The sequence below is a fragment of the Sylvia atricapilla genome, chromosome 6, assembly GCF_009819655.1.
Source record: "Sylvia atricapilla isolate bSylAtr1 chromosome 6, bSylAtr1.pri, whole genome shotgun sequence".
Taxonomy (NCBI): Eukaryota; Metazoa; Chordata; class Aves; order Passeriformes; family Sylviidae; genus Sylvia; species Sylvia atricapilla.
In genome coordinates, this window is record NC_089145.1 from 40,942,615 (window position 1) to 40,961,595 (window position 18,981).

At 43.2% G+C, this 18,981-nt stretch overlaps 1 protein-coding gene across 2 annotated transcripts in view; it reads left to right on the forward strand.

The window, feature by feature from the left end:
* Positions 1 to 15,192, forward strand: part of SYNE2 (spectrin repeat containing nuclear envelope protein 2) — a 166,785-nt gene extending 151,593 nt beyond the window's left edge. The window contains exons 103-118 of one of the 2 annotated variants that reach the window (XM_066321631.1): positions 151 to 338; positions 490 to 640; positions 1,083 to 1,265; positions 2,536 to 2,673; positions 3,566 to 3,760; positions 4,580 to 4,862; positions 5,218 to 5,286; positions 6,105 to 6,241; positions 7,053 to 7,179; positions 8,768 to 8,979; positions 11,165 to 11,365; positions 11,694 to 11,822; positions 12,305 to 12,493; positions 13,132 to 13,221; positions 13,437 to 13,483; positions 14,071 to 15,192. In XM_066321631.1, coding sequence (XP_066177728.1) covers positions 151 to 338; positions 490 to 640; positions 1,083 to 1,265; positions 2,536 to 2,673; positions 3,566 to 3,760; positions 4,580 to 4,862; positions 5,218 to 5,286; positions 6,105 to 6,241; positions 7,053 to 7,179; positions 8,768 to 8,979; positions 11,165 to 11,365; positions 11,694 to 11,822; positions 12,305 to 12,493; positions 13,132 to 13,221; positions 13,437 to 13,483; positions 14,071 to 14,296 — 2,565 coding nt within the window. In that variant the 3' untranslated portion in view covers positions 14,297 to 15,192. The remainder of the gene's footprint in view (positions 1 to 150; positions 339 to 489; positions 641 to 1,082; positions 1,266 to 2,535; positions 2,674 to 3,565; positions 3,761 to 4,579; positions 4,863 to 5,217; positions 5,287 to 6,104; positions 6,242 to 7,052; positions 7,180 to 8,767; positions 8,980 to 11,164; positions 11,366 to 11,693; positions 11,823 to 12,304; positions 12,494 to 13,131; positions 13,222 to 13,436; positions 13,484 to 14,070) is intronic. The other variant, XM_066321630.1, reaches the window with a different exon arrangement.
* Positions 15,193 to 18,981: the final 3,789 nt, after the last annotated feature.

The window sequence follows — 18,981 nt, forward strand, 5'->3', positions numbered from 1 at the left end:
TCTGCACAGCTCATCCTGCAAGTCTTTTTTAAAGCTAAATCAACTTTTCCTGACATGGGAGTTGCTCTTTCCCCATCCTCTGCATTTTGAAAGGGCATGGCTGAGATGTAGCCACACATATTTCCTTCTACTAACTCTGTTCTTTTGCAGGACCTGCAGAGGGACATAGAGCAGCACACAGCGGGCGTGGAGTCTGTGTTTAACATCTGTGAAGTCCTGCTACACGACTCAGATGCGTGTGCTAATGAGACAGAGTGTGACTCCATCCAGCAAACCACCAGGAGCTTGGACAGACGGTGGAGAAACATCTGTGCCATGTCCATGGAAAGGCGAATGAAGTACGTCTCCCATTCTTACCCTACAGAAGCCTGTGGCAGCATTTTGTAGAAACGCTGTAGCTTTTGCCACAAGCTGAATTTTGAGGAGGATTAAAGAATCCAGAGTTGATAGTTAACTTGTGGTAAAACCTTTCTGTTTTTGCTCTCTCAGAATTGAGGAAACCTGGCGTCTGTGGCAGAGGTTTTTAGATGACTATTCTCGCTTTGAAGACTGGCTAAAAGCATCTGAAAATATAGCAGCAAAGCCTAATTCTTCAGAGGTCTTGTACACACATGCAAAAGAGGAGCTGAAGAAATTTGAGGTGAATTTTTTAACTGCCTTTTTTATGCTCAGCATCATGCTGCTGAATACTTACTGTCTGTGCAAAATGCCCGAGTCTCTGGAAAACACTGGTTTGGCATTGGCAGTATATAGAACATAAATAATTTGGTGAGTGTGCAGATGTCTGTTTGTCTCCAGAATTTTTTTTAATGTGGAGAATACAATGCTCGGAACAGACACTTAAAAGTTTAAAGCCTTGCTTTTTATAGGCAAGAGCCTTTTGTAGTTTGATCTTTCTTTCTTTCTTTCTTCTCCTAGCGAGCTAAGTTTGAGCAGACGATTTAAAATACAGGTCTTAAAATCTGGATTTAGTTTTTGCAGCTGGAAGGTCTGTTTTTAAGGGCAGGGCATCATCCCTCTCGATGGATAATATCCACATGCTGACTGTTACCAGGGGATGAGCTCCTCTCGCTGCCTTGCAGGCGTTCCAGCGGCAGATCCACGAGCGCCTGACGCAGCTGGAGCTGATCAATAAGCAGTACCGGCGCCTGGCCCGCGAGAACCGCACCGACTCGGCCAGCAAGCTCAAACAGATGGTGCACGAGGGCAACCAGCGCTGGGACAACCTCCAGAAACGGGTGGCTTCCATCCTCAGGAGGCTGAAGGTAGGGGCACAGTGGGGTGAGGGAGTGAGGAGCACTCACTGGGTTCTGCAGGAATCACCCACGAGCACAGCCTAGATCAGAGCAGCTCTCTATCCTGAGCTACTGGCCTAGCAGAGGAGCTCTAGGGGAGTCACTGAGTACATGGCATAAACCTGACCTTGGTAGCTTGGTTCTTGGTAGCTGAAGAAAAGCTTAAAGGAAGGAGGAGTGCATATTTTGAGTGGTCAACTGTAATATTCACTGCTCCTATCAGTTTCCTCTTCCCCACTTGTGGATGTGTTCATGCACTTGCACCTTTCCATAGATAAGAGGCAGAGACAAAAGGGCCCCAAGTGCAGGTATGGTTTGGAGTTTACAGCTCAGCTCTACTTAGTGCCAAGTTGTGATTCACCAACAAAGCAATAAAGATGGAGATGTGATAGAAAGCAGCTCCTGCTGTGCTGCCTGCCTGATGAGGAATGTTTTTGAGGAGTGTATTTGTGGCACTTCAAAGAAGGATCCTGCTCATCAATTAAACTGATCTCTGGGCAGATACTTTGTGCTGTGCCCTGGGGGATACTTGTCACTGCCAGATTTTTAAATATAGCAGTGCTGCAAGCAACTGTCAGGGAAAACTGCTAGCTTCCAGAAGTCAGTGGATGAGGCAGTGACAGCAGTGATGGGGTTTGATCTGTGCAGCTATGAATTGTTATATTTGGGATGTTACATGATTCCCTTCCTGAAAAGTAAATCCACCCATGAGAACAGGCAAGCTGCATGTCTGTTAGCAGCTTCTGTGAGGCATGCCATGCCAAACAGTGCATTAATTAACCCTGGTGTGGCCATCCATGATCCAGCCTCTCCATTGTAAAATCAGTAAAAACTGATTTTAATCTCATAGTTTTAATTTCTTTAATTAGAGATGGGGGTTGCTTCCTTTGTTTATCTCTGTTTTAAGTTTAGAACAAATCTGATGTTAAGCCTCAGTCCAAGTAACTGTCACTGGTATAATGATGTGGGAGGAGGAATGGAATCAAGAATTTTATAGAAGCATCTTGAACTGCTAAAATTTTACTCCCTCTTTTGTACAAATAGTGTACTGGTATAGGGCATTGTTCTAGCATCCCTACAGGGAGAGGACAGGTTTATACATGGCATGCTGCTGTTTGTGTCCTGATGGCCTTAAGGTGAACAGGAGTTTTGAAATCAAACACTGATTTCAGAGAGGTCCTGGGACCTGTCTCTTTTAGTAGCTGAAGTCATGTAAGACTGGCTCCTTTTTTCCATCCAGCACTTCACCAATCGCAGAGATGAGTTTGAGGGGACGAGGGAAAGCATCCTTGTCTGGCTCACAGAAATGGACCTACAGCTGACAAATGTGGAGCACTTCTCTAAAAGTAACTTTGATGACAAAATGCGCCAGTTAAACGTACGTATCCTTGTGAAGCAGTTGTTTACTATAGCCCAGTGATCCTGTTGGGCTGCCCCTGCCTGACAGAATCATCCATTTTCTGTAACTCCACAATGGCCACCAGATCTCTGTAGGGTTATATTTGTTTGAAGACAGCAGTAAATTGTTAAGACATATTGTCTGAATCAAGATTAAGCTGTGCATTATTTAATTCAGATTCAGTGTTGAGGCTCAGTTCTGTCTTGCCATTTTCTCCTGACAGTATGTGTCGGTGACAGTGGTATCAGGCCTGAAAAGCAGCAGACACTGCTTGACAGTAAGAGCTACATTCCTAAATTCAGGCATTATTTTTTGGTGCAAATCTTTTTTGAATTGGTATTGTAGTACAATCTCCTTGGAGCTCATCTTTGTGGCTGGGAATTTCAACAGAAACTAGACATCAGGAATGTGCAGTGTTTCTAAAGAATATGCTAGTTCTTTCCTACATCATATGCCGATTTCTCCTTTCTGCCTGCACTGTTAGTGTTTTGGGCTGTAGATTTGCTGTTGTGTAGTTTGGAGGCCCAAGGAACCAAAAAAACTTCTTGGCTACTGAGAAAAAGATTGTGTGTACCCAACAGAAAAATAAACCCTGAGTAGCTGAATTCTTGTATCATGCTCTCCTACAGGCTCAGGACACTGCAGCCATACTGATGGTACACATGGGTGGAAAATGCCACTTCATTTGGAACTGTAATTATGCTGATAAAACAAACCTTTGGACCTCTTGAGTAAAAAGATACTTGCCAAAATAAACTAGACAACAATGTCAATTGCTGCTTATCTTGCAGTGAACTAGAAAACAAGGGCAAACCTTAGGCTAGAAAGGACCAATGGAGAAGTAATTCTTTTTCTTTCATGTTCCAAATAGGGTTTTCAACAGGAAATAACGTTAAACACCAATAAGATTGATCAGCTAATCGTTTTTGGGGAGCAGTTGATTCAGAAGAGTGAGCCTTTGGATGCCATCCTCATTGAAGATGAATTGGAAGAGCTTCATCGGTACTGTCAGGAGGTGTTTGGGCGAGTTGCCCGGTTCCATCAAAGACTGACTTCAAGGGATCCTGTAAGAAGCAACAGTTGTTTCAATGCTTTGACAAGATTTTGGTGTTTGAATTGCAGTGCTTATTTTGGTTTTTGAATTGCAGTTGCTTATTCCTAGCAGCTTGACTGAGTGGTTTGAGCTCCAAGGGCTCAGGAGCTCTGCAGTAGATGTGCCAGGCTAGCTCAATCTTTGTTGCCAATCCTTTCATGCCTCTCCATCTGCAGAATCTGGATAATAGCATAGAGGTTGTTCATAAGGTTCAGAACTATATAGTTGTGGTTTGAAGGCTTCAAAGCCTTTCTTGGTGTTTTTAATACCACTTTGTTTTCCTTACCATATGCTTAGACTATCTCTTTATCTATTTGTCCATTCCATCTGTCCACTTTGTTGTGAAAATCCTGAACGAGGAGCAGCATGCACCTTGCTTTTTCCTGGGAACTTTCAGATGATTCTCAGTTTGCTTGGCCTCAAAAAGAAAGAACATTTGTTAGAAAGCCAGGTAAAGGAAGTAAAATGAACAAGTAGCTGTTCACTCCTGCCTGAGCATCATTTCCTTACTGACCTGTTAAGACCATTTGGAACTGGGTACTACTTCAAACTGGAGAGATTCTATGGTGGTGGGTGAGTGCCTTGAAAGGGGAGAGGTAGCGGCTGATGTGAGGATTGGTTTTGGCAAAAGAGGAAGAAGGCAGAATTTATCTCTCCCTTTAATTTTAGGCACATGGTTTTTGGTTGTTGCAGCTGACCACGAAACTGTCTTTAGTAGTACTGTGTGATTCAATCATTCGCTTAATCATCTCTTGTAAAACTTACTGATATGCAATAATTACTTACTTGTAGGGATTGGATGATGAAAAAGATAACTCTGAAAATGAGACAGATCAAGAAGACTCCAGAGAAATCCAGAATGATCCCTGGCATAAGAAAGCCATCACTGAGGGGCCCTCATCGACACAGTCCCTTTGCCACCTTGTGCCCCCGACTCAGGGCCATGAGAGATCAGGCTGTGAGACCCCTGTCAGCGTTGACTCCATCCCACTTGAGTGGGACCACACAGGTGACGTGGGAGGTTCTTCCTCTCATGAAGATGATGAAGAGGCCACGTACTACAGTGCTCTGTCAGGTGAGAACCAACAGAGTCAAACCAGCAGTTTGGTTTGACAGGGACAGCTGGAGGATGTCCCTGTGTGGGAAGGGAGGGGGATTGAAGTCTTTCTCCCACGTTGTTGCTTGGTTTTCAAGGACCATTAATAGATGGGCAGACACATCTCTTAGATGAAGGAAAGAGTACTGTCTAAACCAAGCTTTTATTTTTAGAAACATAAGAAGGTTTTAGAAGCCTTACTGTTTAAGAATGTTTGAAAATGGTACCAACCACTTACTTTGTTCTTTGTCTTTGCTGTCCCTCATTGTTTCAGTTGTTTTTAATAGCTGGAAGATACTGAATAGTGAGGAAAATGACATTATTCTTTTTTCAGATGTAGAAATCACTGAAAACCCTGAGGCATATCTTAAAATGACCACAAAAACTTTGAAAGCATCTTCTGGTAGGCACCTGCTAATGCATGTGTCTGAACATGGCAATCTCCCTGTGCTGCACGCTATATTCCTCAACCTCTCTCATACGTAATGTCTGACTTCCTGCCTTGTGTGGACACCATGTCTCATCCTGTCATGGTGTTCTTATGCTGCAGTATCCACATGGACATTAAAAGCAGTCAAGAACACACCATTTAGATTTTGCCTGGTAAATGCCAAGGTGGTTAACGTGCATTTCATTGTACTGATCCAAAGTCTTTTGGTTCTTTCTTGGTGGTTTGCTCTGGGTAGTATGAGTTTTTGGTTGTTGCTAATTTTGGTTGCATAACTACTGAAGGCAGTAGCTCCAACTCTGCGAGTATTTTTTTGTGGTTTGTGCATGACAGAACTATGTGTGTCCTGTCTGTTAAATCCAGAACAAACATTCTCCAAACCAGGACATGTCTAACTTGTTCCCTCTGACATGTTGCAGATGTGTGATGGTTATTGTTGGGATGCAAACTTTACAAAACCATGGTGCAGCCTTGTCTTTTGGTTTGGTTTTGTTTTTTTTTTTTTTGAATACTCTAACCTGTATTCAAGCATTTTCCAGAAGAAAACAGAATGTCCCATAACTGCATGGCTCTCATCTCATTACCTTTGAAACACTGTTGATGTTTTGCAAATGTGCATGCTTTGCAAGGAAAGCTGCAAAACTGTCATTTTTATGCCATAACTTGATGCCATTTTATTCAAAGCGCTTTCTAACTTAATACAAAGCAACAGCTTCCTTGTGGAGGTGGGATCTTGCACTCATGGTGTGTGGTTTTGGTTTTGTTTGTTTCAGGAAAGTCTGTTTCAGAAGCTCATCCTTGGCATTCTCCGGGTAGCCCAGTCTGCAGGAAACACAGATATAACCAGGCAGAGATGGCTGGAAATGTGTTGTCTGGAGCAGAGACAAGTCCTCCCTATAAACCAGACTATGTGAGTTGGAGCCTCTGTGGGCACTGTACCTTTGCTACACAGTCTGTTTGTTGTTCTGTGTAACTCCACCTTCTTCCCTCATCCAGCATCAAGGAGAATAGTTGAAGTGGGGAATTTTCACTTAACTCAAACTTAGACATTTTATCATGGCTCGGGTTGGACTCCTGGTCAGTCAGGGTCTGGAGGAACTTCTTTCCTCTATTGTCATAGGACAAGTCTAGGAGAATTTAATCGCCCCCAAAGGACAGGGTGTGAATCTCTTGATACTTCCTGACATATTTCCCTTTCCTAAGTGTATTTGAAGGGTCTTCATATGCAATACACCATTTAATCTGCTTCTAGGCATTGAAAAATGTGCCAAAATGTCCATTAGTGCCTGAGCCTTGGTGGCTGTTTGCCAGCCATGGCTTCACCAGCAGCTACCAGGCTCAGTGGATCTGGACCCATTGTCAGCTCTCTTCCAGACAGGGTGGTATTGGTATGTCATCATTATTGCTTATGTCATCATTAATCCAGTCTCAGAGCCTTTGACATTATTAATAGTGCCAAGATCCACAATTCAACAAAAAACGTCAGCAATTTTACGTTGTCTGGTACATGTAGTGCAAAAGCAATTAATTTGTCATGTCCACTCTTGTAGTAAGTGGTATCACCATGGTGTGTGTTTGTTTACTGGAAAGGCACAGAGAGCCAGTGTAAACTGTAAGTGTAAACTCAGCAGCAGCCCAGGCACCCCAGAGTAACACAGATTAGGTTGGACCTTTGACATCCTGTTAACCTGCAGGGCTCACACACCAAAATGTCATTCCAGGTGAAGCAGCTCAGCTCTGCAAGCAGCAGCAGCAGCAAGGAGAAAATTCCATCTGCCAACATGAGTGATGAGGAGCCCCAAGATGACCAAGAACTTGTGAGCATAGCAGCAGCAGAGAAGCAGTCAGGTACAGAGCATTAGGAGTGACGTTGTGGTTGTGGGGTTTGTCCTGTGACTCTGGGGGGACAAAGCAGAGATGGCACAATGGCAGCATATTTGGAAACAAAAAAAAAAAAAATTAGTATATTTTGCCAAATTTCCAAGTTTCACTGAGCTCCCTTGTCATCTGGTTCTGTCCAACCAATGTGTGCTGTTCAAAGCTTTCACATTTTCTGTCAGAATTGAGATTTTTCTTTCATACCATACTTCTGTCTCTTTGCTGCTTGTAGTAAATGGGAACAATTTCACTTTTGTCTGATACTGAACACTTCAGAGACTTCTAATCAGATTTCAAACCAAAGGTTCTGTCTAAAATAAGATTGCTCTGTGGAGTTACTGGTACTCCATGTAACAAGATGTTACAGCTCCTATTTGCAGAAATGTGTTTTCAAAGCCGGCAATCCATTCTGTTCTTCAGTATCTTTACAGTGGTCCCTTCATGCAAACAGACCAGCAAGCTGGTTCTCTTGACCTTTTAGGACCTCATTCCTGGTTTCAAGTGCTTGAGATTGTAACAACACATTGTACTGCAGTCACAAAAGCAAATCGTGTGATAAAAAGAAGGCTGCAGCTACATGCACCAGCTTACTTTGTTTCTCTGGTCTCACAAATCTCTGGTCCAGAGTTGTGTCCCATTCATGAGATGAATAGAAATAGCCTGAGAATAGTTGAGATGTGCTTTCAGAAAGTGTCAGTGATCACACAGGTGGCATTTCTGTGTCCTTTAGCATTAAATTAATGAAACACAGAGTCATTAGAATGGTTTGGGTTGGAAGAGTTATCCAACCCCCCTGCCATGGGCAGGGACACCTTCCACTGGCCCAGTTTGGTCAGAGCCGCATTCGGCCTGGCCTTGGAACACTTCAGGGCTGGGACATCCACAGCTGCTCTGGGCAACCTGGGCCAGGGCCTCAGCACCCTCACAGTAAGGAATTTCTTGCTAATATTTAATCTAAACCTGCCCTCCATCTGTTTAAAGCCATCCCTTCTCCTATCACTCCAAGCCCGTGTCAAAAGTTCCTCTCGAGCTCTCTTGGAGCCCCTGCAGGCACTGGAAGGTGCTTAAAGGTCTCCCTGCAGCTTTCTCTTCTCCAGGCTAAACAGCCCCAGCTCTCTCAGCCTGTCTTTACAGGAGAGGTACTCCAGCCCTTTCATCATCTTTGTGGCTTCCTCTGGGCTCTGTCCAGCAGCTACACACAGACATAAAACACAAACCCAAGTTCTAACTGCTAGATCATATTCATCCCATGCTGAATTTTGGTGTTCACCAAATTGCAACTGGGCTCATTGAATTCTGTCTCCTTACATTGGGTCTGTTCTTCCAAGTGAATTAAAACATCTCCAATTAATGTAATTAAAATTCTGTGTAGTATTCTTACATGGATAACTTGACCAACAATAGGAAATTTAGACACTGAATGACAGTAACACACATTAAAGCAGTTATTTGATTTCAAGTAGAATGGAGAATTATTTTCTTTGAAAACATCTTGCATCTATTTTTCACACTCCTTCCTTTACTGGAGATTTAAATGGTTTTTCTCTATGATTTGCAGGCATTATTGATAGGTGGGAGCTCATCCAAGCTCAAGACCTCAGAAATAAACTTAGGATGAAACAGAAATTGCAGCAGTGGCAGCAGCTGGACTCAGACCTCAGTGACATCTCTGCTTGGCTTGATAAAACTGAGCAAGAGCTGGAAGAGCTGCAGAGGGTGAAGCTTCCAACCAGCATGCAGGCACTGGAACAAAAGGTCAAGAAATTGAAAGTAAGTTATGGCCTACAGAGAAGAGGGATCTCGAGATTCTGATGTTTTTAATCACTGTGTTCTCCTGGGATCAGTTGGCAGCAGGGATGCCAATAACAATGTTCCTGTGCCACAGGAGAGCTGAACTGCTCTCAGCTAAGAGGACTAAAGAGGGTTTTGGCAAGGTGCTTCTGTCTTCATATACAGAGATTGGTGGGCAGAAGTAAAAACCTCTCCACTTTTCTCTGATTTCTTGTACAGTGATACCTACATCTTTTCCTTGTGCCATTCCCCTCTCTGCAAACCAGAAAGAGATTGAAAATGAGCCAGGTCAACAGGCTGCAAAGTCTAGGCTGCCTTTTTTTTTTTTTTTTTTTTTTAATTGAATTAAGGGCAGGGTGTAATTCCAGCAGGAGGCTGACAACGATCTGCTCTAAAACTGTGGTTTCTGCAAGCTGATCCAACAGGTTACCAGGGCACATGTGAGTGCTGAGGACTGGGACTCAGGCAATGAAATGCCTCAGGTTGAAGTCTGAGAGAACAAGTGTTCCTAAGATCTTTGGAAGTGCGAATTTCCTGTGTGCTCACACCTCACCATCTGCTCTATGTGGAGTCACCCAGAGGCTACTGGTCAGTCTGGTGTCACCCTTGGGGTGATGCTCACAGGACACTGCAGGACAGAGGAGAGATTTCTTAGGCATGCTGAGTATATGTCCTGGAGTAGTTATTAGGCCAGGGACAATGACTCTGCACTCCAGTAAGATCTACTCTGACTGCTTCAGCCAGTCTGGATTAGGCACCAAGCCCTAGGAAAGGTTTGATGGTGCCTCCTGAGTGGAGGGAGGTGTTTCCCTTCAGCCTGGAGTTGGGTGTCTGACATCCTCAAAGAGCAGAGCTTCACTTCTCTCTTCTGCATCTGCTTAAGAGGAGTCCAGCTGGCTGTAAATCCCATTTTCAGACAGTTTGGCTTTAGAGGGGTGTTAAAAGAGCCAGTGTGCATTAAGAAATGAATTTCATGAGGTGTAGGACATCCCAATTGCCTGGGATAAGGATAAAGTCAGTCTGCCTGCAGACCGGCTTACTGGTGTTCAGAAGTCTTTGTCTGATATTAAAAGAAACTTTTTTGCTTTGTCTGATATTAAAAGAAACTTTATTGCCTGGAGGAGAGGAGGGGACAGTATCCTTTGATGGGTGAAAAGTAATTTAGACCAGTAGTTTTCTACAAGTGGAACCCAGATCTTGAAAATACAAAGATTGACACTCTTGGATAGGAAGGCTGCTGAGAAAAGCAATCTGAGCTTTGTGGTTTGTGGGATTCATCCTGCAGCTCTTACTTCCCTACTGCAAGAGCAGCTTGGAAAAGATTGAGTACCCTTGATTCAAACTGTAAACTGGAGGGTACAAGGAATGTATTGTTTGGCATTCTTTTTTAAAAAAAACTTTCAGAAATATAGGCTCAGCCTTAACATAAAGGGGGTTAGATGGTATGACCATGACTGCAAATTTCATATTATTCCCCCTGTGATACCAAGGGAGAGGAGGAACGCAGGCAGGACCTTGAGAAGTGAGATAAATGGGCTGACAGAAACTCAGACCAGAGAGAAGAAAAATAATTTCTCACAGGGGAGTGGTCTGGTGTGGGAGCAGGGGCCCAGAGGGAGTGGGGAATCTCCTTCCTGTGAGATACTGAAAATTTAAATGGATGAAGCCCTGAGCATCCTCCTTGGAGTTTGAATTGGTCCTGTGTGAAACAGGTGAATGGAGTAGAGACCTCCAGATGTCCCCGTCACATTATTCTAGGATTCTGGGGTGGCAAAATCTTTATCAATTAGGAGAAAATACCATGTGATGATCTCTGGGAGTATTTGCCCAAATGCCAGGGAAGGAGGCAGCTCAGAGGAATTGAAAGGCAGATGTGGATTAAGCCATAATGCCTGTGACTTAGGGAGAAGCACAAGCCCAGTCACTCACACACATTTTCTTCAAAGTGAAGGTTTTGGCTTTAAAAAAAACTCAAACATGAACCTACCTCGCTTATTAAAAAGCCACCAGATTCAAGCATCCTTCCCAATACTTGTGATATTTCTGAGCACATAGTCTTATTGTAAATAGACATGTTTTTCATCCCTCATAAAAGCTCCTAATCCTCTTTTTTTTTTTTTTTTTTTTTTTTTTTTTTTTTTTTTTTTTTTTTTTTTAAAACCAGGACATGCTTAAAGCATTTGACAACTACAAAGCAGTGTTGCTTTCTGCTAACCTGAGCAGCAAAGAATTCCAGAAAGCAGAGAGCACAGAGTTCAAGGAGCTGCAGAACAGGCTTCGGAAGGTCAACTTGCACTGGGAGAAAGCAACTCGTGCCCTGGACAACTGGAGGAAGGGTTTACAACAAGCCTTACTGCACTGCCAGGTGCATACCACATGCCAGCTTGTAAGGGAAAACTCTTGGGGATTCTGTTGAGGAGAGGGCAGAGGGGTAATTCCTGCACATCAGTGGAATGGTCACTCACAATCCAGGACACTTTGTTTCCTGATAAAGTTGCCTCTGATGGATTGAAATGGTTTGGTAAAAATAACTTTCAAGTGGATAATGCCCTTTTACTGGAGTACTTTAACAAGGTTTCTGTACCCTCACTAATTGTGAATTTGTGGTGGCTCTGTCTAATCTGGGCTGGGCATTTTGTTTGTAGGTGAAGGCACTGCAATCCTCTTATGTGCCAATCTTTTTGATTCTTTAGGATTTCCATGACCAGAGCCAAAAGCTAATCCTGTGGTTAGCAAGTGCTGAACACCGCAGGAATGAAGCACAAATCAGAGATCCCAATGCTGATCTCAACACAATACTGGAATGCCAGAAGGAGCTAATGGTAAGTGTAGTCTTAAGTGCAGCACCTCAGCTCTCACCACACAGTGAAGAGCAGGATGTTTATCTCTCAGTGTCTGCAGCCTATCCTTAGATGTGTTGTGTTCAGGTATGTGGGTGGTTTTTGAAATGGACAAGGATATTGCTACTACAAGGCACTTTTCCATAATTACACATCATCATAAAGTTCCTTATGAGTAGTCTTTATGCTGGAGTAAGACCTCCAATTTCCAAAATCTAATGTCTTCTCTGGATGAATTACCTGCTGCCAGAACTATTTTTAAATGGTAGTTCAAGCAGGTACAACCAGTCTCTTCAAGAGAACTCCCTTTCCTATGTAGCTGTAATAAACATTCCTGTGCCTTGTGGAGGCTCAGGCAGGTTGTGTTGTTCTTTAAAGCCTTCCAGAGTTCCTCCTTTTGGGAGAACATCCATAAAGTTGAGGGTAACAGTCTGTTGTGCTGTTTTTTGTTTGTTTATTCTCAGCAACTGGAGAAAGAGCTGCTGGAGCAACAGCTTAATGTAAACTCCCTCCAAGAGCTCACTGCTTACCTGCTGCTAAAGTCAGATGGTGATTACATTGAAGAGGAAGAGAAGGTCCATGTAATTGGAACAAAACTGAAACAGCTGATTGACCAAGTCTCTCACGACTTAAAAACAATACAAGGCAATCTGGTGAGTCGGAATTTAAACACTTGTTTGTAGATCTTCTTTGCTGAAAAGGAATAGCATATTAAGAGTGAAGGTATTTATAAAAAAAACTGACTTAAAGCTTTAGTACTTCCACCTTCATAAACTGATAAAAGAACAGTTCTGGCTGTAGGAAGGACTTCAGCACCCCAAAGCTAGTACAGGAGTATAACAGAGGGTTGTGCTACCTCTGTCCTGGAGGGCTGTGAAGAGCAGAGAGGATAAAGCTCTGTGTAAGGCTTTTGGTCAGGTCTTTGGGCAAGAAGTTGGACTAGATGAACTTCCTGAAGTCCTTTCCAACCTGAATTTGTGTGATCCAAACCAGGTATCAGGCTAGGAGTGTGTAATGAACACGTAGGACTTGAAGTTCATAGCACTGGGTTGCTTATCCTGAGGCCTGTCAGAGATATTTTCAAGTTAATACCAGTATGCACCCATTCCATTGTAATTCCTTCAGGCTGGGCACTGTGAATGTTTCTTTATTCTGGGAAACTGGTTATGCTCATATGAAGGGGTAGTGGGCTGTGCACCTACAGAGGCAGCAAAAGGTGGTTCTTTTTGCACTTCATTTATTGTGAGTTTTGAATGTGCATTTTAAAGAGGAAGGTGGCGCTATCTTTCAGGATACCAAAACATTCCTGCTAGTCCCAGATGATTTGGACTCAGGAGTCTACAGTCCAGAAGAAGAGAAATCCAGCCCTGCTGTGAAGAAGGCAAGTATTTTTTTTCCTGATCTTTTGCTGTCAGCATATAGTGTATTTTGACATATTTAGTGTGGAAGTTCCTCAACTATAATTATTTTACTTTTTAGGTCCATGTACCTTTATTACAGCATTTACAACTGGATTTTAAAATCTACAGCTGTCTTTTCAGAGAAATTCCATGTAGTTTCTGAAACCTGGATACTAAAAGCTGTTTCTCTCAACAGATGGCCCTCAGGAGAACTGCTGATGGCAGGAATGGCAGCAGCACAAGGTAATATTTTGTCTATGCCTGATCTCTAGAAAAAGAGTGAATATGGCAGAGATGAGCTGTGTGCCAGGAGAGACCTGGGCAGCTGTTCCTTGTAGGTTGACACATGGGTGGAGGGGATTTCTGCCTACCTGAAGAGTCCCCTCTGCCTACCATCTCCGGGCTGCTCCTGAGGGAATGGTTTCCTTTAGCACTTCTGCTCCAGGACCTCCACAGTGAAGTGCAACCCCTAGTTTGAGAAGATATTTTTTGTGCCAAATGGGGGATATTTTAGGTTTAAATCCTCCTTTAATTCCACCTGCATGCCTGGAAAAAGAAACTTGCCCCTGAGAGCCACTTGGTACAGACCATGACGGACAAAGGGAGAACTTAACCCCCAGTCCCTTGGGGCCTGTTGAAAGAGTATATCTCAGTAATGCCAGGGCAGAGAACCTGTCTGTATGCATGATGTCTTTCCTTTGTGCTTCAACACCTGTTGGGAATGGTCTGTTTTCCTCCTGGGGAAAGCTAAGCCTGCATCTGAAAACAGGGTAAAACCAACTTGTTTAACTCAAACCCTGAAGTGCCTGTTCTTTGTTTGTCCTTTTCAGGAGCGAAAGCCATCCCCAACCCGTGCAGGCAAACCCTCGGTCTCCCTCCTTCTTCTACCGAGTGTTACGAGCAGCTTTGCCTCTCCAGCTGTTCTTCCTGCTGCTTCTGCTCCTGGCTTGCATGATCCCCTCCTCTGAGGAAGATTACAGCTGCACCCAGGCCAACAACTTTGCCCGCTCCTTCTACCCCATGCTGCGCTACACCAACGGGCCGCCCCCGACCTAGGACACCCTGCAGTCACACCAAAACACTCTTGGGTGGTGCTTTTGTTTTTTGTTGTTGTTTTGGTTTTTTTTTTTTCCTCTCATGCTGCTCTAGCATCAATCAAGCAGTGAGTTTCACATCTCAAAATGTATATCTTGACAAAATTTCAGCGTTTTTGTACGGAAAACAAAACTTTTTTCTATAGATTTTTTTTAAACTGTAAGCAACACACTTTATACTTCGATGCAATAGATACACTATTTTATAGGGGCAGTGCTCTTAAGCTTGCAAGGTGTTTGGATACTGAGTTCTTAGATGCAGAAACGACATCACAGTAATCTTAAACATAGCACTCTGGTTTGGGTTAGCAAGACAAACAAGTGGGTGAAGAGGGACTTCATTTAACATGATTTCTGCACACACTTCATGTTACTTGTATCTTTTGGTACTGTAGTCACTTGGTGGAAACAAAATATTGCATATTTTTGCATCTTTGTTACTGTATTTTATTCATCATTCAATATCATGATGCACATTTGTTTTGTTTGACATAAAGTGTTCTAGTGGTTAGGATTGCTGTGTTGTCTTTTTATACCACCTTTGAAATAAGGAATTGCTGCATTGCATGGAGATGGTTTATGATGCACATATTTTCTAGATGAACATGATTATGTAGACTATCCCTGATGTATACAAATAGTGCAATGACTTTTTTAATGAAATTGGTTTTTTTTCAGTTTTTAACCTGCTGAATAGTGTACAGTACCTTGGAAGAGAATTGTGCATTTTTATAAGCTTTGTTTTTAAAATGAAACTGGCGTGTGGGCAGTGGCTGGAGAAACACTGTGTACAGTCAGCATTGTCCCTGCCCCTCGGTTGTACAGTTTGAGTACTGTCATTAAAATTTTGCCAATGTCTGCAGGACTGTGGGTGTGTCTAGTGGGGGGGACGAGCCTCATGTTCCAGCAGTGCTGCCCCTTCCACCCCTGGAAGAATCCATTTCTTTGCCTGCTAACAAGAGTAGTGCTGGAAGAAGCACAACCACTCACTCCCTTGCTTGTCAGAGCAAGAGATCACAAATCCATCAGTGGGATCTGTGTTCTCTGGGGCACAGATCCTTTCCTTTGCAACTGATTTCCTGGAGGAAGAATGCAAACTTGAACCAATTAATGCTTATTACTAGTTTGAAACTAGTAATTTTGCTGAACTATTTGCCACTCTGGAACTGACTTTCTATAGTTGGAGTGAGGAAATGCATGTGGAGGAGAGCTCAGTGCAGCAGTAAGGGCTTTGGTCAAAAGCTTTTTGTGTGTTACAATGAGAATTAATTAACCACTTTCTACAGTGCTTACCCATAGAAAATAAGGCCTCTGATTAGCCGTGAGTTGTCCCACCCTTTTTACACTTGTCACCACTGGTGGTTGCTGGCAGGGAGGTTTATGAAGCAAACTTCTTCGTCCTGATGTTCAGAGTATGGTCAAACCAACAGCTTTTTCCCAGTCATGGTGGCAAACCCTCTGTGGTTTATTTCCAGGATATTAAACTAATCTCATGAGCTGTGGTGAGGTGCCAGACTTGTGCTCCAGCACCAACAGCTCTCACACTGGGGCTGTATCCAGAGATGGATCCCCCTCACCCCTCACAGCCACACACACTGTCCTCTCCCCCTCTGCAATCATTATTTGATATTTTCAAAGCAATTGCTTTAAGATGGAGCTCATTTAAGTTTCTTCCTCTGTAGAACGAGCCAGCTCCAACCATTATTTCATTGCCAGGTTGTCACAAATGCCCATGCAGACCTTTCTGCCAAGAAGTAATAGGTGGTGCTGATGTGATATTCAGTTCTTCTTCCATTAAAGAACCTGTGCAAGGGAAAAATTGAACAATGTTAAAAGGTTTAAGGAAAAATTCATAGCCTACAATTTCCTTTCATTATGAACAGTTATATCAAATAGTTGAGCTGATGTAATATATAAAAAGAGGAGCTTTCAAGAAATTATCTCAAAATGTCACCAAAAAAATGGGAAATAGCCTAAATCTCTTTTCTTCCACACCTATTTTAAATAGTTTTATTTCCAATTGATTATAATCACTGCACTGTAGGCTGACACTAAAGTCTGCTTTAAACAAGTCGTTTTATATCCCCAACAATTTCTTTGTGTCATCATCTCTCTCAAGAGTGAGTTCCTAAGTGGCCAGGGAAGGAAAAAAAATATATTTTAAGGAGCGGGCAGACGCAGTAGTGAGAGCAAGCACAGCCCCACTATGGTTGTGCACATGCATTGAGAAATCAAACCAAGCCAAAACTAGTTTTGAATTGAAGTCTTATTTTTTGGCAGTGAGGTGAGGCCTCAGTCTGTTCTCAGCTACATCTGCCCCCCTTCAGGATAGCCAGGAGCAATGAGAAGGCTCCAGGGAGACTTCAGAGCAACTTCTGGTACCTAAAGGGGACCTAATAGAGAGCTGGAGCTGGGCTTTTTACAAGGGGATGTAGTGGAGGGAGAAAGGCTGATGGCTCCAAACTGCCAAAGGGCAGCTTTAGATTAGGTGTTAGGAGGAAATATGTTGCTGTGAGGGGAGTGAGGTGCTGGAAGAAGTTGTGCAGAGAAGCTGTGGCTGCCCCATCCCTGGAAGTGTTCAAGGTTGGATGGGGCTTGGAGCAACCTGGTGTGGTGGAGGGTGTCCCTCAGGCACTGAGCACACACATTACCTGCTCATGAGACCAGGCTGAGCTCAGCTGCAGGAGAGAAGTGAACAAAAAGCCATGTATTTACATCTCATGATGCCTGTTCAGTCAGCTGTACCAATCCATAACTGAATGAAACACAACAGCAGACAAACACCATCAGTTCACAGAACTAAAGACAGCTGGGGGAAAGGGAGGGGCTGGGGTGTTGTCGGGTTATTTTCACATTACCATAACATACAAAAAGTCCTTTAAAAGGCACCACTTTCAGTCGTTTCCATTACAAACTCACAGAGAGTGAAATGTTGAAACTAAAACGACAGGACTCAGAACAAAACATTTTGTGGAAAACAGGCATAGGAGATGGGCAGTAAGCACTGGTAATGGCTCTGCCAGCTAATCTGTGACACTGTGATGAGTGAAGAAGGCTTTGGCTGTTGAGGCAGTAGCAGCAGATGTTGGCGTTTTTATAGCAAAGCAGTCTCATTTTCTTTGTACACTTAATGGAAATCATTAACACTCAGCAATGCATGAGGAGTGTAGGGGACTCCTAAGTGTAAAGATGGAGTTAAATAATACACAGATCATAAATAACATGGAGTCTTAGCTATCAAAGTGCTATTTAACACATCACACTTCAGTAGTAAAAGACTGTGAATAAACGTTCCATATTGTAGCAATCTACTTGCTTTTCCTGCTCCCATTTGCAGTTCCAAAGTCTCTTTAGAATTGGTTTGGGCACCGGGTCAGCACAACAGATGACCACATCTTAACTGCTTTGCTGACCCATTACCTCACTGCATTTAAGTAATGTCAAACCATTTTTTCTGAGGTATCAAAGGTCTTTCCATGGCTCCTAGGCCTGACTGTATGGAAGTGTGAAAAGATGGCCTGGGGTAACTTAGAGGAAACTGAGCAGTAACATTCCCATCTCAACAGTACAGAAATTAGAGGGTAAAATCCAGTTGCTGCTCCCTGGCTGGAACATGGTTGGCATGTTCAAAACTATTCCATGGTGAGTCCTACACCCACAATCTGCAGCCAGAACCTCCTGAGGAGGAGGGTGAGGTGGATTGGAGACACCTGGCCAGGCTCTGTCAAAATCCTTGCAGGGAGAGGAGCTCTCCAGAGATACTTGGAGCAGCTTCCAGTACCTGAGGAGCTACAACAGAGCTGGAAAGGAGCTATTGACGAGGACATGGAGTGACAGAACACTGTGAGGGTGTTAAGGCAGTGAAAAGGTCACCCAAAGAAGTTTTGGATGCTCCTTTCCTGGAAATGTTCAAGGCCAGGTTGGATGGAGCTCTGAGCAGCTGGGTCTGGTAGAAGGTATCCCTGCCCCTGGCAGGGGAGATGGTCCCTTCCAACCCAAACCATTCCATAATTCTGTGCTAAAAGACAAACAAACAAGAATTCTTACCTCAGAAGAGGATGATGGCTGGTGCAGCTCAAATAGGATCATCAACAGGCAGCTTTCTGGGCCTCACTGCATTTTTAGGCTCTGCTAAATCACTGTAATGATGTAAACACAACAACTATCTTTCATACTCCCCAGTCCATCAAGAGTAAAATAAAAATTCCAGCACTTAAAATGCTTAAAAGGATTATCTTCTTTCACCATGATGGTCCCTGTATGGATCTATCATCCAGTCAGCAAGAAGTTAACATAATATGACTATGGAAATATGCACATTTATTTTTAAAAAGTATCTTCAAATGCTTAGTTTACTAACCTGTCTTAGTTTGCTATTTTATAGGAGCACTTACCCTGTTGGACATTATCTCAAAGGAGAATGTTTCAACATATCTACATATCTTGCCCACACACTCTCCTCTCTGAGTGGAAAATGACAGCACCAAAAATAAGTAATTTGAAGGAAGACAGAGGTGTGGAAAAGGCTTCACATTCCTGGAGACAAAGCTTTTCACCTGTCTGAAACCACATTTCTTTTTAAAAAAAAAGAGGAAAAAAACCCAGCTAAGATTGTTTTACCATCTGATTCCAGTTCCAGACTTGAGA